This window comes from Nuphar pumila, chromosome 8 (assembly GCF_984573655.1).
Source record: "Nuphar pumila chromosome 8, dmNupPumi1.hap1.1, whole genome shotgun sequence".
Lineage (NCBI taxonomy): Eukaryota > Viridiplantae > Streptophyta > Magnoliopsida > Nymphaeales > Nymphaeaceae > Nuphar > Nuphar pumila.
Genome location: NC_143256.1, coordinates 123,862,046 through 123,885,095, shown reverse-complemented (window position 1 = coordinate 123,885,095; position 23,050 = coordinate 123,862,046). Strand labels below are relative to the sequence as shown.

At 37.8% G+C, this 23,050-nt stretch overlaps 1 protein-coding gene, 1 long non-coding RNA gene and 1 other non-coding gene across 3 annotated transcripts; 1 reads left to right on the top strand and 2 right to left on the bottom strand.

Moving 5' to 3' along the window:
- The first annotated feature begins 450 nt into the window (after positions 1 to 450).
- Positions 451 to 4,995, top strand: LOC149830568 (wall-associated receptor kinase-like 20). Its single transcript, XM_090016614.1, has 3 exons — positions 451 to 1,306; positions 2,088 to 2,147; positions 3,616 to 4,995. Exons 1-3 carry the CDS (start codon positions 487 to 489, stop codon positions 4,716 to 4,718), a joined length of 1,983 nt encoding a protein of 660 aa, XP_089872740.1. The 5' UTR covers positions 451 to 486; the 3' UTR covers positions 4,719 to 4,995.
- LOC149830567 (uncharacterized) lies at positions 3,564 to 22,443 on the bottom strand. The gene is made up of 2 exons (XR_016433892.1): positions 22,280 to 22,443; positions 3,564 to 6,023 (listed from the first exon to the last, which is right to left on the bottom strand). It is a non-coding gene; the product is annotated as an uncharacterized LOC149830567 (long non-coding RNA).
- On the bottom strand, positions 22,412 to 22,517 carry LOC149830566 (U6 spliceosomal RNA). Its single transcript, XR_016433937.1, has one exon. It is a non-coding gene; the product is annotated as a U6 spliceosomal RNA (small nuclear RNA).
- Between the last annotated feature and the right edge of the window lie 533 nt (positions 22,518 to 23,050).

Genomic DNA, 23,050 nt, shown 5'->3' with positions numbered 1-23,050 from the left:
TTGTTTATAGAAAAAACACATTGTTTCAGAGACGAGAGAAATAGGATTACACAAAATACATGTAAAATATATTTCTTACTGCCTAACGAGCTTATACAAGTCTAGCCGAGCAGATTACCTAATATTTACATTCAGATTTTTTTATTTTATATTTATAAGGAGAAACCGCCCCAGGAAAGCTCTTTATGAGCCCAACATGATCGAGCGTAGCCACGAGCTTGCTTCCCCGGTCCTAAACTCGAACTCGGAAACCATCTGACAGATAATGGGATCCATCCTATGCTCAATCCTAACCGTACAACCAACGGCTAGGATTAGTTGATTATTACAATATGTTTAAAAAAAAAAGTCATAGAAGACCTGCGGAAGTCAAGCCCGCCTCTAAACAGGCCTCCCCCCTTACCTCCTTCGTTCATATATATTCCCCTCCCCACCAACCAATCTCATGTATTATCCACCACCCTCTTCCTCCCTCCAAACCCCAAGATGGAGACCTCCTTGTCCCTCACTAAAATAAAACTCTTTTCCATCATCTTTTTCTTCATTATCTCCCTGCTCGCCGGAAATTCTACCGGAAAACAATGCGGAAACTGCGGTGCCAACGTCGTCCCATACCCCCTGAGCACGTCCCAGGATTGTGGCGACCCCAACTACTCAATCTTCTGCAACTCCACGTCCGGCCAGCTTTACTTCCGGATCGTAAACGGATCTACGTATCCGATCACATCGATCAATCCCGCATCGCAGAAATTCGTGATCCAGCCGGCACCTTTCATCAAAAACACATGCACCACCACTGACCTCGAGCACCATGGAGTTCTGCTGAACCGGAGCTCGCCTTTCAATTTGACAAGTGCTAACTCCATCTTGTACATCAACTGTGTCCCTCGCCTCCTTACCACTCCGTTGGACTGCAGCCCCTCCAGCCCTTGCTACAGATACGTCCGGCAGGTGCCCGAGGCTGCGAATTGCCAGAACATGAGCATCTGCTGCACTTTCACCGCCGGGGGCTCCGCAACGGCATACGGCATACGGCTATCAAGCACGAACCTGGCAGGATGCACCGCATACCGGAGCTTCATTGGCATCGACTTGTCTTTGCCCGTCGAGCGGTGGCCGCCGCAGGGGATAGAGTTGCAGTGGAGGTTGCCACTGGAGCTGGAGTGCAGGAACCAGACCGACTGTGATGCTGCAGTGCCCAATTCCAGGTGCTTGGCTAACCCTTTGGTGCAGGTGGGTGTGAAGAGGAGGTGCTATTGTGATACTGGCTTCCGTTGGAACCCTTTGACCGGAAACTGTATAAACAGTAAGTTAGTTTTCACCTTGCATCTATAGTTGAATACAGATTTCATCATCGTACATATATGATGAGATCCATCCTACATTCAATCCTAGCCATCCAATCAATGGCTAGAATTAGACCATATTTTCACCTGGGTGTGAACTGCTCCGAGCCATATTCAGACCTATCAGTTGGATGGCTAAGATGAACATAGAATCCTCTGAAACATATGTCAGACGATAACCACCTACCTTTTGAACTTTTTGGTGATGCTCTGTTTGACTATGAAAACTAAACGACAAAATGGACTTCCATGTTTCACACTTAAACCCTATAATTTAAGGCATATAAAAATTTTATAGTTGTGTACGTGTGTTTGGCTAATGTCCGTTGCACATAATTGGTGATCGCCAACATTGCTTCTCTAACGTCAAACAGCCTTTTGCATAGAATATTTTGCTTGCTTTGGGAATTAGTTTTCTCATGCCAGCATCCAACCAATAATTAATTCACCAAGACCCTTTTTTTATATACTATAGGTGCCTTTGATTCATTACCTACTTGTGAAATTGAGGGTTCCATAAACTATTAGAACAATAACCACAACAAATGGTTATTTGCTGAAAAATGAATATGATAAGTTGTTGGGAATGAGATGCATATATTACGCTCCTCCCACTAACCTAGCATGATTTATGGTGTTCACGAACTAAATTATAGGGAGTGATTACACCAAACATGACACAACTTGGTGCCTGTTTTTAATTTTTTTTCAAAAGTAAACATACGGTTTTTGTGTATGCAGGAAAAACAGAATGCCTGAACAATGGAGGTTGCCGGACAAATCGCACTCCCCTCATTGCAGGTCAGTCATATGGAAAAAAAAAACTTCTGTCCACTAATTGGTTTTGCATAGTTCTAAAAAAATATGATTATATATATATATATAGTGGCAGCTGCCAACTACTTTTTTTAGCATACCTCCAGCCTACCACCTGCCAATAGGTGTTTTCAAGTTGTGTTTCACAAATCTGACCCTGCAGATGTGTTAGGTATGGTCGATTTGCTAAGAAATGACACTTGCATCATGTTTTTTGATAAAAAAGATTATTTTGAAGTACTAAATATTTTGTAAAAATTGTACACCATTGATTTTTAAATCTTATAAAAACCCCCGTGTTGGAATCGCACGATCAAAAGTCGATTCCTATAAAATTAAATATGTAGATCACACCTGTATGGTCAGATTTTAGAAAAAATCATTTCCAAGCCCGATAGGTTAAAAGTAAGCTAGAAAATTGGTAGGCAGCTACCACCTACTCTCTCTCTCTTTCTATCCCTCTCCTAGCAGAAGCGGATCAGGTCATGCTGAACATGAGCTTTTTGCTCAGGACAACATCGTGACCATCTGTTTGCATTTTGGATGAATGTCACTAAGCATATAACTGTTCTGTTGATTTTTTAACTTTTCAAAATACAAAACAGACGCCACGATGTTGGCATGAGCAAAAAAGCTCATGTTCAGCATGACCTGATCTGCTTCCCTCCTAGCCCAACTCAAACTTGCTCATTTACTGTTTCACAGTTGCAAGCAACTAAAATTTATGGCTTGCAAGCCAAACACTTCAACCATCTGCACTCGGGCTCTGTTTGGGAGCCAGAGTTGAGAGGGAGATGGGAGCTAAGATGGGTTTGGGGAGATGGAACCGGAGTCCACAACAAGATCCTCGAAAGGATGTTGAACTCTGCCAAAAAAGAGTGACCCAACTCCACTCCTATCTCCCCTTCCCTCATCTACGCCAAAACAAGCAGCGGAGCCAAGGCAGGGATCAGGGAAATCCCCATCCCTGCTTCTGACACCGGCTCCCAAACAGAGCTGCAATGATATAAATACCTATAAAATATATTCATTACTAATTAACGAGCCTACATGAGCAGAATACCTGTTCAGGTTCGCCTGCCAAACCTGCTTCACAAGCTCTTTACGAGCTGGACACACACCGAGCCACGAGTGGCTCATCTTGTCTCTGAGCCCCTCTTCCTTCTTTCTCCTTTCTATAGATGTCACCCACTTAATTTTACAACTACCAATATTCGTCCCAGTAGAGAGTTCCAAATAAAAGTTATAAGACAACTGTGTTTTCTCAATGTTTTTTTTTTTTTAGAGTAAGTTTTATCAATGTTGATATCACCAACATATGGATTAGTGTGACCAACGCAATTTTATCTATTTAATGAAAGTTTTGATGTTCCATCATGCGCAGGATTGACAATCTCAGTTGTGTAAGGCAACTTTATATATTTAATGAATCATGATGTTGTTTCGTGCACAGGATTGACAATCTCACTTTCTGCTTTGCTTATTGCAACGGTCGTCGGCATCCTGGTATACAAAAAGAAAGTGACAGCCAAGGAGGAAAAAGAGAGGCTTGCCAGGGAGAGGCAAGAGATGTTGTCCCAAGGCAACGGTGGAAGGCCTGCAAAGCTCTTCAGTGGCAAGGAGATCAAGAAGGCCACCAACTCCTTATCCAAGGACAACTTCTTGGGCTCCGGCGGCTTCGGTGAAGTCTTCAAGGGCACCCTTGATGATGGCACTGTGGTTGCTGTCAAGTCAGCGAAAGTTGGCAACACCAAGAGCACTGAACAAGTGCTTAATGAAGTGAGGATCCTTTCACAAGTCAATCACAGGAGCCTCCTTCGGCTTCTAGGCTGCTGTGTGGAGCTGGAGCAACCATTGTTGGTCTATGAGTTCATCTCGAATGGTAATCTCTACGACCATCTTAATGGCGACCAATATCACTTTCTCAATTGGAAGCAAAGATTAGCCATTGCCCATCAGACTGCAGAAGCCCTTGCTTATCTCCATTCCTCAGCCTTCCCTCCCATTTATCACAGAGATATCAAATCAAGCAACATTCTTCTTGATGAGAAGCTCAATGCCAAGGTCTCGGATTTCGGACTATCGCGGCTGGTTGACACTGATCTGTCACATATATCAACAAGTGCACAGGGCACACTGGGATACTTGGACCCTGAGTACTACAGGAGCTTCCAACTGACTGATAAGAGTGATGTTTACAGCTTTGGAGTAGTTCTGCTTGAGCTTCTAACTTCAAAGAAGGTTATCGACTTTGGCAGAGGGATAGAAGAAGCCAACCTAGTGGTGTATGTGCAGAACAGGGCAAATGAGGGGAGGCTGATGGAGTTGGTGGATGAGGAGTTGATGGCAGGAACTTCACAAGAGGTCTTGGAGACAATGAGGGCATTGGGCTTTCTGGCAATGGGTTGCTTGGAGGAGAAGAGGCAGGATAGGCCATCGATGAAAGAAGTTGAGGAGGAGATGGCGTATATTATCAGTATCCTAGAGACAATTAGTGCTGATGACATGGTAGATAACAAGGGTTCCTACCAAGCCCATTTAGATTTCAAAGGTTAGTGAAAGAGGAGAGCTCTGGAATTAGGAGATACTTTCACCATGTTCCTTGGTCAAGCTCGAAATTTTGCAGGCGCATTCTTTTCAGGCCATTCTCCAGTCATCAAAATCAAGTGCAGTCAAGTGGAAAGTTGTAGCACGAAATATAGTTTTGCAGGCATAATGATGGCATCAAGAATTACATACATCACCCGGTGAAATATAGTTTTGCACGAAATAAGGATTGAAAATTTCTGCATTTATGATTTTGTAAAATGGACCAATAAACTTCTTACGGAAAGTGATGTTGTATGGCAATAAGTCACATAGAATCCAACACATTGAATCTGCAAAAGAAAGCACACTTTAAATCCAGTGTTGGGAACTCTTTTCCACAGTAGAATGGGCTGGATTTCTGGGAGTGAAATGTGCGACTCTAATAGAAGTGACAAGCATGCATGGGTTTTGTGAGCTTTCAAATGTGCCGTAGATGACACCATATCTTTTATTGGCAGAACAGAGGCAGAAGCACCTCTAAATGTGACTGATTTCAACAGGATATGAGCAGAGATATATTACAAAATGTACCACAGGGGGAAGTAAAATTATGAAAATACGATCCACAGTATGATATGCATGCTTTAGACATTAATCTATAAAAATATTAAGACCGTTTTTCATAGAATATGTTGCATTTTATCAATCTCTAATAACAATTCTCTCATTACCAAACAAAGGCACCACCCAGTAAGGTATGATATTTCTAAGCATGTCCATGACTTGGACATAGTCCTGATGCTCTTGGCCGCATAGCGCCATAGGTGAAACAATTAAGTTCCTAGTTCCAACACATGCTTCAGTTCCAATTGGCCTCAACGAAAGGATGTGTTGCACTACAAATTGAAGTGTGCAACTTATATAGACCTTTTCTAGAGGAAGCAGATATTCATATTTTGATGACCAAGTTCCCCGCCGAAGCACGTAATCACCAAGTGGGGTCACCGACAACCAAGCCCTTATGGAACCCACCAGTGAAAGGCCGGTGGGAGTCAAACCTGGAACAAAGGGGTCAGCACCTTCTCTCCAGGCCCGCTACCACTCGGGTGACCAGAGCGGGTGTAGAGGAAGCAAAATATTCATTTGCCGAAAAAGTTTTAAAGGCAAAAATTCAGATAAACCAGACATCAGTGAGGAATAAAGTGCTGCTTACCTGCTGTTTTCCAGTGTCTTTCATGTGTGGCATAAACATCGCAGGTTGATTAGTCTTTGGAAGAGAATGCCCATGTGTACCTCCATGTTCTGTTTATAATGTCTTTGGTCATTAAGACCCTGTTTTCAAGTATGAATCAGACAGTAGGTAAAGGAATATGATAAGTGGTAGAAGACGAGGATGAAAGCATTCACTTGAACTTATTGGGCAGATCTGGTAAAAGCCATGAGGCCTCCATCCTGGTCTTATATATGTAAGTCCTTGCCATGGAGGAATTTTAAAAAACCCCAGGTGTATAGTAGTTCAATGGAGGATATCCAGCAGAAATGATGGTCCTGATAACCCTCTCATTCGTTGAGCATACTAAATTCTAATACACAATAGTGGAGTACCATGGAGTTTTAGCATCCCATGGATTCATAAAAATTTAACATCTCATGAATTTATAAAAAATTGATTTGCCAAACATGATTCATGAACCCACTATTCAAGATTTCACCATAGACAATATACATGCAACATGTTTAGACATTCATTATACCTGATTATTTTGAATCAACATATCCAAATCCAAATAGTTATAAAAATGATTACAAGAAATAAAATTGAATACAATCATGTTACATACCATGCATAAAGCTTCTAAAGCATGAAAAACATCCATTCATGCATTTATACAAGCAACCATGATAAATATCTTTATGTATGTGCAAGTTATAATTCAGCTCCCACCGCATTGAAACACCGCATTGCAATGTCATTTTCTTCTTGCATCTTGTGTAGTAAAAAATCTTCTCACATGATAAGTAGAGGTGGCTAACCTCCACTAACCACATGAGTTCTAGGAAAGGCCATCTACCAATTATCCTGACATATCATTTTTTAAGGAGGAATGCATGGTCCTTTAATGGCCATCCATGGGTTGGCTATCCAACAACTGATTCATTTCCAAACTGCTCATATTGTTTATCAACAGTAGATTGTTTGTCACATTGTTGATTAATTCAACTCCAAGAGTTGATTCATTGTTAAATTGTCCATCAGCGCATTAAGGCACGTTATTAATGTCAACATCTATATTGATAGTAATTTTCAAGCATATTCATGCTTAAAATCAACACTAGTGTACCCTTTGTTCAAGAATATTTGAGAAGCACCGAACCCTAGGTAGGGAGAGAGAGAGAGAGGGAGAGAGAGAGAGAGAGAGAGAGAGAGACGACTGTTTAGAAAAGAAGAACTCGTAAATCATATTAGGGCTACTCTCTATGTTAAATAGAGATGCTAAAAAGGAGAAATTACATATACGTCCCTTATTAACTTAAAATTTCAAATAACCTCTAAAAACCTCTTACTCTCAACACTCCCCCTCAAGCTGGAGCATAGATATCAATCATGCTCAGCTTGTCACAACATTTTGAGAAATTTGGTCTAGCAAGAGGCTTTGTAAACATATCAACAACTTGGTCCTCCGACTTTAGATATTTGGTAGAGATATAACCAGCTTGAACCATATCTCTTACATAGTGGCAATCAACCTCAATGTACTTTGTTCTCTCATGAAAGACAAGATTGTTTGCTATATACGTGGCAGCCTTGTTATCACACATCATGGTCATAGGAGAGGAAACCTTCACCTGAAGGTCATGAAGAACAGTACGAATCCACATCAATTCAGCAGTTGTTTGGGCCATAGCCCTATATTCTGATTCTACACTCGATCTAGAAACCACATTTTGCTTCTTACTTCTCCATGAAATCATGGTTGTCTCCCAGAAACACACAGAATCCTGTGGTAGATTTTCTATCCACTATAGATCCTGCATAGTCAGCATCAGAATAGGCCACTATCTCCAGATTACCACCTTTCCTGAACAATAACCCTTTTCCAGGAGAAGATTTTAAATACCTGAGAATCATTATAGCTGCATTTCAGTGTACCTCAGTTGGTTTGTCTATAAACTGGCTAACTTTGCTTACTGCTAAAGCAATATCTGGCCTTGTAACTGTTACATACAGTAGCTTCCCTACTAGTGAGCGATAGCTTTTGCTATCAACCAGTTTTGACCCTTCTTCAAACAACTGAACTTTATGGTCCATGACAAAATCATCCCTTCACGGTTCCTGGCAACTTCTATACCTAGAAAGTATCTGAGTAAACCAAGGTCTTTTGTAACAAAGTGTTTTTGAAGATGAGCCTTAGTTGCTTCAATATTTTCCACATCGTCTCCTGTAAGAATGATGTCATCCACATATACCACCATAACAACAATGTCTGAGTTAGTTTTCTTGATAAATAGTGTATGATTTGTTACTGACCTGTTGAAGCCAAAGCGTGACATCACTTCAAACAGCTTTTGAAACCATGCACGAGGGTTTTGTTTCAAGCCATAAATTGCCTTTTTCAATCTACACACCTTCTGACACTCCCTCTTGTTGCATGAAAACAGTCTCAAATAGATCCCCATATAGAAACGCATTCTTCACATCTAATTGACATAAGCTCCAACCATGATGAACAACTACAGAGAGAACAAGACAAATTGTGCCCATTCGTGCAACAAAATGGGGTGGCTGAGCGAAAATATCGACACCTGCTTGATGTTGCCAGGACCATTATGATTCAATCCAATGTTCCTGCGTTATATTGGGGTGATGCGATTACCAAAGCTAATGACAATTAACTAATTAATTCTAGGACTAAAAATAGTATAAAAAACTAACATCATATTTCTCTACTAAGTAAACTAATTACTAATTAGCTAAGTATTCTAATTACAAAGCAATTACCATTTCTAATTATTTCAAATCAACTAATTAAACCTAAATTCAAAACAACTAAGTACAAGTAGTTACTAATCAACTAGTAACATATGTTCAAAAATTAACACGACTGATCATTCATCAAATATGTAGGCCAGATATTGCTTAGAAATTGGATAGATGACCGATAATCAGATTAATCAAGAAACCAGTAGCTCTACAAAGCTCAAAAATCAATGTTCAAGTAGCAATTTATTCATTCAATCAAATGCTCTTTAATACACTCAAACTAACATCGTTAGATCTTATACATTCAGAAATCACTAGTTTGATCTAAAACAGACATCTGATTAATGCCAAAAATCAATCAATCAACCTTCAAACAATAATCACCAGATATTAGGAAACAACATCACTTGCTGAAAACATTTTTTTTTTCAAAACAATTCTTTGCCGTGAAAATGAAAAAAAATACAATATCAACGACTCACGATTGAATCACAATACACGACCTCAGACAGGTGAGTTCGGTTCCCACCATTTCAGGTAACTGAGCCACCAGAAATTCCGGCGAATCCTCCTGTTTCACAACATCCGATCTATCTGTGGTTCAAAGAGCTGAAATGAAATCTCAATATCCTCCACCGGAACTCTCAACAGCCCACCGGAATGACTCTGCCGGACAGACATTACGGCAGATCAAAGTTCAAGATGCTCTGAATTTGTCATTCCGGTGAAAATTACTTCTATCGCTGTAATTTCCTGTGTCTTGCAGATGATCCAGATAATCCAATTCAGGTGAACCAAAAATATGAAAAAAATTCGATCCAGATCAAGATGATCTGGATACACCGGAACTTCTGTGACAGATTCAGGTCACGGTAAACTGGAATTTCAAATCAGAGTATCGGCAACCTCAAATTAGTTTAAAATGACACTAAGATCAGATGATCCATTTAAACATTCAGATCAAAGTAACAAAGCACAAATCTGTCTCTTAAGAAGAAAATATCGATCCAGATGATCGATCAAATGTTTATAGAAATTATTTTTTTTTAAATCAAGCGACAGATTTTAAAATCAAAGAATAATGGATTTCATATCAAATTTCTAAAAAAAAAAACAATTGAAATCCAATCAGATGCACACAGATCTGATGAATTATGCTTAGTTACTGAAATCATACTGATAGAAGCACAAGCATATCAGATTGAAGATCAAAGTGAACCGATTTTTTTTTTTATTTCACAAAAACAACAACAAAGAAATCTAATAAAGCACAATGCATAAAATTCAGAGGCTAATACTAAGTACGCTGAATTTAAAATGTACGATAGAATTGAAAACAAACATTATATCTACTGTTACAAGAATTCAGACTAATCAAACAAAAAAAGAAGAAGAAGAAGAAGAGAGAAGAAAATGAACTCACCGAACTGGAATGGTTAGAAGAGAGGTTGGAATCCTCTCTCTTGCTTCAGCCGTTGTCGGAATTCTCCACCGAAAAGAGGATGAGAAAAAGAGGGGAAAATAGGGAGAAGAAGAAGAAGAGGTAAGAAGAGGTGGAGAGGAAGGGGAAGAAGAGAGGGCTTGGGCAAAAGAGAGAAGACAAGCCTCTCTTCCCCCTACGTATGATATTTATAATTTTGAACTTTTCTCCAAAAATCCCTCTTCTTTATAAAATTGCATTTCAAAAACCTCTCTTCAAAAAGTTATTTACAAAACAACTCAAAATGACTATGTTTTAGAAAATACAAAACTAAGTTTATTTTAACTCTAATTTTTTTATGATTTTCAAAAACTAAACTACTACAATTATGTCAAACACTAAAATAGGTATTAAAATGTAAAATAAAACTATTTTTCATGCATTTTCTATTTTTAAATCATTTTAGCACATTTACTCGAAACTAACATAAAATTGGGTTTTTAAATCATTTTCTCATGAAATCATGCATATTTTTATATGAAATATCCCTAAAATATATGCATGATCAAATACCCCCATGCTTATGTTTTGTTAGTCCTCGAGCGAACTAGAAAAATGCACGAAATCAAACTATCACCTAACTCACTTTCGTAGGAATCACGATTGCATTTAGCTCATGCAACAAGCCCTTTCAACCCCTGGGTTACCCCAGTGGACGAGTAAGGTCTCGTGAGGGTTTGCAGTGATGCTACCCACAAACATCTCTGTCATGTATGCATAATATTACACATCCTCACAAGTAGTAGATAATCAAAGACTTTATTTTCACAAATATTTCCTATTATTTCAAAATCGAAATATAATTAGAGTCTTTTATGCACTACCAAAGAAAAAGAATTTCTTTCACTTTTCTAAATATCACAATTATTTATGTTTTATTCTTAGAAAATCCAATAAAAACAAGTTATCATTTACTTATCCTCACTCATATGTTTTCTGCACAGGTTTTCTCAAACATACTTCTAAGCATTGCACTTTTCTTTCTTTTTAAGCTCTTTTCTCTTTTTTTTTCTTTTCACGCTTTTTCTTTTTGCGTACTTATTTTTCTCTTATAGCTTGCATGTGGTCTACTTTTATGCCTTGTGCAATGTCAATATCTTCTATACTTTTTCAATGCATACCAAAAGATATCAACTAAGACATAAAAGTGACTTCCTTCATTCACCCTTATAACATGAGAGTCAAACATTTCAACTTGTATCTGTTCTCAGTTACTTAGGATCACAAAGTTTTCCACTCTCCTTTTCGAAAATGGAATTAAAAGTTTCAACTTACATCTAAGTTCCATCTACTAAGGATTATGGAATTATCCAAACAACCTAACGCATGCTATTTTTTTCTTTTGATCTCATCTTTTAAGCTTTTGTTCATTTGCTTAGTTTTTCAAAAATAAAACTGTGCATATTCATATTTATAATTCAAAATAAATTCTAACATGTATCTATCATCATTTCTTCGAAATCCACATAAACAACCATAATTTTTAGATCTATGTCAGAAAAAAAATTTCGTGGGACTTAAAAATCCTCTAAAAACATCAGATTTGAAATAACATTCATATAAGTTCAAACTTTTTCTTTAAAAATCTACTTTTCATGAGAAATGTGTAAACATGTGCAAGAACGTAAACAGAAATATCAAGGTGTGCACTCTACACCCTCCCCCATGCTTGAATGACACTGTCCCAGTGGCACTCCCCCATGCTTATATGAAACTACGTAAATGCACATGAGAGAAATAAATGAGAGAAAAGAGTAGAATGACCTGACATGAATTAAAAATACATGTTCTATGAATGTAATGAATGCAATGTATACATAACAAAACATGAAACTCATAGAAAAGATAGAAAACGAAAAATAAAACCAAATGAAATCTACAAATCCTAACAACAAATATAAAATTGTACAGAATATGGGTTGTCTCCCATAAAGCGCTAAGTTTCACGTCCCCAGCCAGACGGATCCCTAGAAAAATCCTTCATCGTCCATGAGATCAATGGACATGAAGTCAGGCTCAACCGAGCTCTATGTAGAAAAGAGTGTCATCTGTGACACTACGCACTGTGTTTCCATCCTGTCTACCTCTAACTGTAGTATCAAAACTCTCTCGATATGAAGAACGGAGATTATTCTCATCTGAGAGACTGGTCAGGAAATGAGAGTCTAGGACCGACCGACTATCAATAAATGCAACTTCAGACAAGTGGTGAATATGATCATGCTTGACTTGGTCAAGCACCTTATGCATTTGCACCTCTTGCTTACTAAAAACAATCGGTGATCCTAAAGGCTGAGAAAATGGGGGTTTATATGATGACTGTAACAACTGAGGGCCTTGCCCCTTCTGCTGAGGTATAACGGAAATCGACTCGTCAGTAGAAATGATATGGGGCTCATGAGTCGATTCCCGAGTGGGGAGACATACCTTCTCGCTCTGAAGGGATGTAACAGATTCGACTTGCACAGGATATGAAGCAGTGGGTAGCAAGTCAAATGACATGGACTCCTCTCCCTTGGATGTGACAACAGACTCACTATGAAGGTTCCCCTGGCTTTGTCTACTCAACGTCTGAGCTAACTGTCCCATTTGAGTCTCTAGCTTGGCTATCGACTGCGTATGGGAGCAAAAAGTGGCCTTGATATCAGAAAAGGCCTCTAACATCTTCTCTTGAAATGATGAACTTGGAATGGGCTCCTGAAGAGAAGGTAGACTAGACTGGGGATGAACCTGTGGAAAAATGGGATGCGAGTAACCTTGTGAAGGGTTACTGGGTCTATACTGCGTCTGAGAGGGCTGATGGGATGGGGAAATGGAATAGTTTCGCCAACCTGGGTTATATGATGGTGTAAATGAATCAGGGATGGGTCTAGCGAAACCTTGGGCAGCATTCACCTGCTCCTGAACGAATTCAGGATATAATGGCGCTGCCGGACATTCAGAAACAAAATGTGCAGGGCTAGCACATAGCTCACACACTCTTCCTATTTGACTTCTCGAAGAATTTGCTAGGAATTGATCTAACTTCCTAGTCAACTGGTCAACCTTGTTATGCAAATCTAACTCGGACCCAACTTCAGAAATCCCAACTTTCCTAGGACCATTAGACAGAGATGTAGTCCTATCGAGCCGTGAAGACAAAGCATGATGCATCGTGTTTTCACTCAAGGTCTCGAATAGAGACCACGCCTCATCCTCACTCTTGAGCATAAAAGTGCCCCCACAAGACAAATCAACCATTTGACGGTGCTTTTCAGTAAGCCCGTCATAAAAATACTGCACCAACTGCTAACGAGGCACCTGGTGATGGGGACACTTGTGGAGAAGATCTTTCAATCTCTCCCAAGACTCGTGAAATTGTTCTCCCTCAATCTGCGAGAAATTGATTATAGCTTTACGAAACTGCTTCGTCTTACCAATTGGGAAGCATTTTTTAAAGAACTCGCGCTGCATTCCTTCCCAAGTGGTAATTTGAACCGTATCGAGTGCCTTTAGCCAATGTTTAGCTTTATCTTTGAGAGAGAACGGAAACAACGTCAACCTCAATGCGTCATCTCCAAAATTGTTGATCCGCACTGTCGAGCAGATCTCCAAAAAATCATCAATATGACTATATGGGTCTTCGTTGCTAAGGCCATGAAAGGATGGTAGCATTTGAATGATACTGGCCTTTATTTCAAATTGATTGGCTCCTACATCAGGTCTCGTGATGCAGGAGGTGGGAGTGTATATGGTGGGCATGAAGTACTCCTTAAGGGTACGGAACAACGACCGATTCTCGGCCATGGTGATAGGATAAGGAGTTCTCCTAACAAGAAACTCGGGACTCAATTAGCTCGGGTCGAGTGATCATTGCTTGTGCATACACCTTGAAGTAGACCGATGTAGCACCCGTCTTAATTTTGGGTTTTCTACCTAACTAACGCGCTAGCGGCCAAACCACGCAAACCACAAAGCGAGTAAACTAAAAACAACAAAAACTAAACAAACACCACGCAGTTACACATATAAGAGATTATGCATAAGAAATATCAAATCTATGTGTATGGTACCAATCGTACACAGTCACCTCTAAGGGGATCCTAATCGGTGGGTTGTGCAGAAAAGTAAGCTCGTCTCTAAGATATGCACATACATGGTTCTAAACCTAAATGCACACAAACACTAGGCAATAAAGCGAATACTAATATTACGCTGTTCTCCGGCAACGGCGCCAAAAATTTGATGTCTTCTTTTAAATCGTTGTAATTTTGAAAAGATTTTTAAATGTAAAACATGTGAAAACCAGCCATCAAATAATAAAAGTCGGTTCTCACTAGTGGATGAGATCGGGTCGAACTCAGAGAACGAGAATATATCGTATTCAAGCACACAATTCTAAACTATTCTTTATTGCTGAATTATTGAAATGTAAAATGTTTAAGAAAAGTAAAAACAACTAGCTATTACAACAAATGAATACCCTTCGCAGAGGGCTTAAAGTGCAATATTTACAAACCCAATTAAAATTCTAATTCTAAATTGAAAAGTAAAAAGAAACTTTAGTCTTCGTACTTCGTGTCACGTAATCACTTCCGCTCCAGTCTGTGCTATCCTGCACAAGTCAAAAGACACGAGCAGTACACGAGATAAAAGTAAAAATTATACTAAACAAAGTACACTAAAAAAAAATTCTAAAAGATATCATGAAAGAAAGCTAATGACAATTAACTAATTAATTCTAAGACTAAAAATAGTATAAAAAACTAACATCATATTTCTCTACTAAGTAAACTAATTACTAATTAGCTAAGTATTTTAATCACAAAGCAATTACCATTGCTAATTATTTCAAATCAACTAATTAAACCTAAATTCAAAACAACTAAGTACAAGTAGTTACTAATCAACTAGTAACATATGTTCAAAAATTAACACGACTGATCATTCATCAAATATGTAGGCCAGATATTGCTTAGAAATTGGATAGATGACCGATAATCAGATTAATCAAGAAACCAGTAGCTCTACAAAGCTCAAAAATCAATGTTCAAGTAGAAATTTATTCATTCAATCAAATGCTCCTTAATACACTCAAACTAACATCGTTAGATCTTATACATTCAGAAATCACTAGTTTGATCTAAAACAGACATCTGATTAATGCCAAAAATCAATCAATCAACCTTCAAACAATAATCACCAGATATTAGGAAACAGCATCACTTGCTGAAAACATTTTTTTTTTCAAAACAATTCTTTGCCGTGAAAATGAAAAAAAATACAATATCAACGACTCACGATTGAATCACAATACACTACCTCACACAGGTGAGTTCGGTTCCCACCATTTCAGGTAACTGAGCCACCAGAAATTCTGGCGAATCCTCCTGTTTCACAACATCCGATCTATCTGTGGTTCAGGGAGCTGAAATGAAATCTCAATATCCTCCACCGGAACTCTCAACAGCCCACCGGAATGACTCTGCCGGACATACATTACGGCAGATCAAAGTTCAAGATGCTCTGAATTTGTCATTCCGGTGAAAATTACTTCTATCGTTGTAATTTCCTGTGTCTTGCAGATGATCCAGATAATCCAATTCAGGTGAACCAAAAATATGAAAAAAATTCGATCCAGATCAAGATGATCTGGATACACTGGAACTTCTGTGACAGATTCAGGTCACGGTAAACTGGAATTTCAAATCAGAGTATCGGCAACCTCAAATTAGTTTAAAATGACATTAAGATCAGATGATCCATTTAAACATTCAGATCAAAGTAACAAAGCACAAATCTGTCTCTTAAGAAGAAAATATCGATCCAGATGATCGATCAAATGTTTATAGAAATTATTTTTTTTGAAATCAAGCGACAGATTTTAAAATCAAAGAATAATGGATTTCATATCAAATTTCTAAAAAAAAAACAATTGAAATCCAATCAGATGCACACAGATCTGATGAATTATGCTTAGTTACTGAAATCATACTGATAGAAGCACAAGCATATCAGATTGAAGATCAAAGTGAACCGATTTTTTTTTTATTTCACAAAAACAACAACAAAGAAATCTAATAAAGCACAATGCATAAAATTCAGAGGCTAATACTAAGTACGCTGAATTTAAAATGTACGATAGAATTGAAAACAAACATTATATCTACTGTTACAAGAATTCAGACTAATCAAACAAAAAAAGAAGAAGAAGAAGAAGAGAGAAGAAAATGAACTCACCGAACTGGAATGGTTAGAAGAGAGGTTGGAATCCTCTCTCTTGCTTCAGCCGTTGTCGGAATTCTCCACCGGAAAGAGGATGAGAAAAAGAGGGGAAAATAGGGAGAAGAAGAAGAAGAGGTAAGAAGAGGTGGAGAGGAAGGGGAAGAAGAGAGGGCTTGGGCAAAAGAGAGAAGACAAGCCTCTCTTCCCCCTACGTATGATATTTATAATTTTGAACTTTTCTCCAAAAATCCCTCTTCTTTATAAAATTGCATTTCAAAAACCTCTCTTCAAAAAGTTATTTACAAAACAACTCAAAATGACTATGTTTTAGAAAATACAAAACTAAGTTTATTTTAACTCTAATTTTTTTATGATTTTCAAAAACTAAACTACTACAATTATGTCAAACACTAAAATAGGTATTAAAATGTAAAATAAAACTATTTTTCATGCATTTTCTATTTTTAAATCATTTTAGCACATTTACTCGAAACTAACATAAAATTGGGTTTTTAAATCATTTTCTCATGAAATCATGCATATTTTTATATGAAATATCCCTAAAATATATGCATGATCAAATATCATAACACCTAAATCCCTTCTGCGTTTCCGAATATCCAAGAAATGCACAAGGGATGGCTTTGGGAGATAGTTTATCACTTTTGTCAGTGAGCACAAAACATTTACAAAAAAAAAATCTTAATCTAATGTAGTCGGGTTCTTTTTAGTGTAGAGTTTCAAAAGGAGATATTTGCTTCAAATTTGTTGATGGAAGGCAGTTTATGAGATAAACTGATGTGAGGGCCGCTTCGGCCCAAAATCTTTTTGGAATATTTTGAGAAATAAGTAAGGTCGTAGTGGTTTCAATTATATGTCTATGTTTTCATTCGGCTAAGCCATTTTGTTGTGGTGTTTTGGGACATGATCTTTGATGAATAATTTTATTGTTTTCAATATAACTTTTAAACTCATTTGAAAGGTATTCTCCTTCGGAATCGGTCCTAAGAATTTGTAATTTACCATTGAATTGATTTTGTATCATCATATTATATGTCTTAAAGGTAGAAAAGACTTCATATTTATGTTTGAGAAAATATATCCAACAATATCTTGAATAATCATCAACATAAATAACATAATAAGAAAAACCTCCCTTAGATACAACGGGTGCCGGTCCCCATACATTCGAATGAACAATTTCAAATGGTTTTGTTGAAAACATGGTTTTTTATCCAAAAAGTGAGCTTCTCATTTTTCAAAGAATACAATCATTACAATTGAAGTTGTCTTTACATAGATTTTTAGCAAAATGTAAATAAGAAAGTTTAACAATATTTGGATGCCCAAGGTGCTTATGCCAAACATTTATATTTTTATGTTGGGCAACATTACAAAAAGAGTGTTTTGGAATTTGGAAAAACTCCATATAATATAGATCTTCTTTTCTAAAGTCTTCCCCAATCAACTTTTCGAACCGGCGATCCTGTATCCAACATTTATTTGATGAGAATTCGATAACACACCCATGATCCAGTAGTTGAGAGACGGAAAGCAAATTTAAATTTAATTTTGGAATGAATCTAACTTTAGGAATAAAAAAACCTTGTTTTTCAAAATCTTCAATTTATTTTATTTTAGGAAAAGCTTCATCATCGGTAGAGACAAAAGAATATGACAATTTTTGATATATTTAGAAATACTCAAAATATTTGGAGTCATATGAAAGGATGCACCTGAATCTAAAAGTCAAAGAGTCTTACCAAGATGAGAGAAGGTAGACATGGCGACTCCCAAAACGGATCCCTTGAGGAGAGGTTGAAGAGCTTCCATGATTTGATTTAAAGACAATGTGGCATTGTACGAAGTTGATGATCCTTCCTCCTTGGTTGGTTGGAATGTAGTAGACATAACCACCATTCTTTTCCATTTTGGACATACCGGTTTAATATGTCCCGGTTCTTTGCAAAAGTGACATCTGATTTTGCTATAATCTCTTCTACCATATTGCCTACCATTTTCTTTGCCTCCTTGATTTTTGTTGAAATGAGAGGGTTTATATGCTTTTACATTATTCCCCGATCTAGAAACGGCATAGGCCCCCTCATCCTCATCTTTAGAGGGAACGGCCAACACACTTTGATTGGTTTTATTCATTCCCAATCTAGTTTCTTCTCCACTTAATTTAGTAAGCACATCCTCTAGAGGTAAAGACGAAAAAGAAGACAAGAGAGAGGATCTAGTTTGCTCAAACTCGGGTCTAAGCCCATTTAAAAAATTAAAAAAGTGATCATCTTCTAATTGCTTATGTCTTAGCTCAATTGCCTCTCCACTCCATTTAAGTTCTTGAAGAGCAAATTCATCCCAAATGGTGGATAATTCGGCAAAATATTCTCTAATGGACATTTTCCCTTGTTGAAGGGTTAATGTCTTCTTTTAGAGATAATACTTATGGGATAAGTCTCTTTAGGTGCACATTCTCTCAAGATATTCTCAAACTTGAAATGTTTTCTTGAACTTCAAGATATTAGCATTTATTCTTGTTTCAACGGTAGAGAAGAACCAGGAAAGAATCTTGTAGTTCTTCATTTCTCATTCTTCATGCCTTTTGTTGTAGTCTTCAAAGGTTGTTTCCCTCTCTTCACCATCAAGAACCTTAATTTTGCTTTTTTCAAGGATGGTGATTTTAGGTTAAAAAATAGTGCCTTTGACATATCCCCAAATACCTTTACCCTTAATGTGAGCCTCCATATTTCTAGCCCAAACATGATAATTGGACCCATTTAGTTTAAATCCAAAGGAAAAATGAGAGTGTTTTTCCCCCGTAGAGGCAACTTTGAGAGAAAAAAAAACTTCAAAAAGAGTGAGAATCTTACTTCTTGTGGTGAGATGCACTAAGGAGGATTGCACGAGTTTTCCTCCGCCAATAATCAAGAATGAAAGTGTGAGCATGCTTCCCATAATGAACACCAATAAACGATCAAATCATTTGGCAACCTTGCTTTGATACCATGTGAGAATATCTCAAAATAAATAATGTGTACTACAAGCATAAGCTCCACAAAGGGAAATGTGTACAAAGACACAAGAACACTTGAACGAATGTACACAAAGGTACAAATATAGAATACAAATGCTAAAATGTGTCGTGGTGTATGTTGTTTGCTGATGATATTGTTTTGATTGATAAGTCTAGAGTTGGGGTTAATGCTAAGTTAGACTTATGGAGACAGACATTGGAAGCAAGAGGTTTTAAGTTGAGTAAGAGTAAGACAAAATACATGGAATGTCGGTTTAGTAAGCAACGAAGTAGTGATGGGAGTGTAGTGAAGGTTGGTGAGTAAGAAATACCGGTGGATGATTGTTTCAAATATTTGGGATCTATCATTCAAAAGTATGGAGAAATTGATGGAGATGTAAATCATAGGATAAAGGTTGGATGGATGAAATGGAAAAGTGCAACTGGAGTGTTGTGTGATTGTAGAATGCCATTGCGGTTGAAGGGAAAGTTTTATAGGACGACTATTAGGCCCGCTTTACTATATGGTACGGAATGTTGGGCTGCCAAGAGACATCATATTCAAAAAATGAGTGTAGCTGAGATGCATATGTTGAGATGGATCTGTGGAAATACAATAAAAGATAAGATTCAGAACGAGGAGATACGTAAGAAGGTAGGTGTTGCACCCATTGAAAATAAGATGAGAGAGAATCGTTTACGGTGGTTTGGACATATTCGGCGAAGGCCTAATGATGCTCCAATTAGAAGGATGGAGAAATGGGGAAATATATTAGTTAAAAGAGGTCGGGGTAGGCCTAGGAAGACATGGATGGAGGTGATAGGAAAGGATATGAATGCTTTGAACCTCACCGAGGACATGGCATTGGATAGAAATGATTGGAGGAGAAGGATTCATGTGGAAGACCCAAAATGATTTTTTTTTTTTGGTTCATATCGCCGACCCCAATTGTTTTGGGATGAAGGCGTAGTTTTTGTTGTTGTTGTATTGAAAACAATGGAGAACAAAACTCCAAGCATATAACCATACAAAGGGAGAACACCCCTATTTATAACACATTTAAGTGAGGCCTTGGAGGGGCTCCACTAGTTGTTGGAGCCCCTCCAACTGTTAAAATTTTAACCGTTGGAGGAGCCCAACGACTAGTGATGGGCCCCTTTCAAGGTTGACTTTGGTCAACAATAAAAAAAGAAAAGAAAAAGAAAGAAAGGAAAGGAAAAAAGATTAAAATAAATTACAACCATATTCATAATTATGAATATGCGAAAAAATGGGGAAATGACTAAAATACCCCAGGGGTTTTACAAGAAGATAAGTAGAGAAATATATATATATATATATATATATATATATATATATATATAAGGAGATACAATTTAATAATGGCCAACTTTAGGTCCAATACCTGGATCCATACTTTAGGTCCAATATCTGGATCCATACTTTGGATCCAATACCTGAATCCAACAGATATCTTCCACACAAGCGTAACCTTGAACATTTGCCTTCACAAGATTGTGTGTATTGAGCTACTAACCTTGAAAGATAAAACTAAACACCTCTAGAAACCCATTGTAAACTTTTCAAAGCCTTTTCTACGGCATTCGAGCCAAAGAAACTACACAAGGTCTGCTGCACCAGAATTCACACGATCAAATATGATAATGTTCTCAAATCATGGAATTCGACATGGATTTCTCATTAGGCAATCTCCATTCTCCATGTCATTTAGACAAAAGGGCCTCAATTGAAACTTATGATCTTCTTGATGCTTGTGATTCATCTGTCTCTACAAGTAAATACCCCTTTTCAGGCCATCCTCCTGAACAATAAAAAAGAGCTTCCTCATGCAACATACCAACTTATGGTTGACAAAGCAAGAAATGGGTGTGACAACTGAAGAGTGAAGCAGGAGGTGGGAAGCAAGTGTTTAAGACATGCTTTGACACAAGATTGATCAAGGTGGTAGCAGCCAATTCCAGAAATTTATGGCTTCCACGTTTCCTTTTCCCTAAGCATTAAAAAACAGTATTGGGGTTCATAAGCATTAGAAAATGATGGTGGCTATGGAATGAAGGCAGTGGTGGAAGCGAGCAAAGGAGTCACATAGAAGCAACGTGTCGTTCTTAAATGAACTTTTTTCCTGTTCAAGGTTTTATGGAGAGAAGAATGCTTTTCTAATTTCTAAAAAGAAACATGATTCCTTTTGCACGGGAAGAACATTTCCAATATCAAGGAAGCTTGACCCCCATATTGGGGGAATTGGGGTTCACATTACAAACAAAGATACACCTTACTCTACACATGATTTCTTTGAAACTGGTTAGCAAGTTCACACTATGAAGTATGCAAACACCCCCTAACAGAGGAACAATGAGAAAGTCCCAAACACTCAATACAGAGGAACAATGAGCAATAAAATCCCTATTTTGCAATCCGAGATACACCATATTCTACACCTACAGATCACCATCTCCCTTAACAACCACCGGAATGAACATACTGACGTTAATTTTAAAAATATGGATCGCAAACATCTAATAAATGATTTCCATTCCCACAAATCTGATTCTTCGAAACTTTACAAACAAGGGCATGTCAGTAACATACCAAACAAAAGAAAGACCACTCAGAAACTTGGATATTTATCCTCAATTAGGAACTCAGAAGCCAAAAACTCATGAGAAATAATCAGAATACCCGAGTATTCCTTACAAAACTAAATAAATCCCAAATTTCCTAAGAGCTTCCACAGCCAGAGGGGCTTAAAACCTACAATCTGAACAAACCACCCAACTTTAGCCTCAGAAATATCCACCAAAATCGAATATTGATCGCCACCAAGAACAGAAGCAAGAAACAACATGAAGATCCACTATAAAAAAGACAGAAAAGAGAATACCATGAAATCGAAGATAGCCATAATGACCCCTCAAAGAGCAAACTCGAAATTGAATTCACATCTATCGGTTCCCCGTCATCTTTCAAAGAGGGCAGGAAAGAGAAGAAAAAAAAAAGTCGCAGAGGATTGCAAAAAAAAATGGACCACTTCTCGATTTGTGTGTGTCTTGCTTGCGCAGGGGGCATGCTAATCTTATGTGTATCGTTCCAATTTTATCAGATGTCTCATTTTATCAGATGTCTCCGAAGAAAAACATGTTTTAGCCAGGCATCTTAAGATAAAGAATGAAAATATTTCAAAACAAGCGATATGGGGCTAACCTTTTCACGGACTCCTCATGGGTCGAGATTTTGAATAGTTCAAGCTCAGCTTGCCCGAGCTTAGCCCGGCCTCTTGTGATGATGTCAATAGAGCATAATAATAATAACATGCACACCCGCGAGATTGTCTAAATAAGTGCAAACGGGTCATATATGATCCAGATCATGCAGATCAGAATCTGAATTTGGATATTGTCCATCAAAGATCCCCCTTGACCCGATTAAAATAATAGTTGGGGAAATGTTGAAATGAAAAATGCGTGGATCAGATTTGATCCAGATGTGATATTGTGGATCTGGGACAAATGTACCAGTGTGACTCCAAATCTTGATATGGAAAAGTTGATTTTATTTTATGATCTGTATCCGAGAATAACATGCTTTTTTTATTACGAGGAACCCTTATAAAAGCGAGGAAAACCTCGGGTAGGGCCCCATGACCACCCTGCCT

Coding starts and splice junctions, on each gene's coding strand:
- LOC149830568 (XM_090016614.1), top strand. CDS start 487: ATGGAGACCTCCTTGTCCCTCACTAAAATAAAACTCTTTTCCATCATC. Junction 1,307..2,087: donor GACCGGAAACTGTATAAACA/GTAAGTTAGTTT, acceptor TTGTGTATGCAG/GAAAAACAGAATGCCTGAAC. Junction 2,148..3,615: donor TCGCACTCCCCTCATTGCAG/GTCAGTCATATG, acceptor TTTCGTGCACAG/GATTGACAATCTCACTTTCT.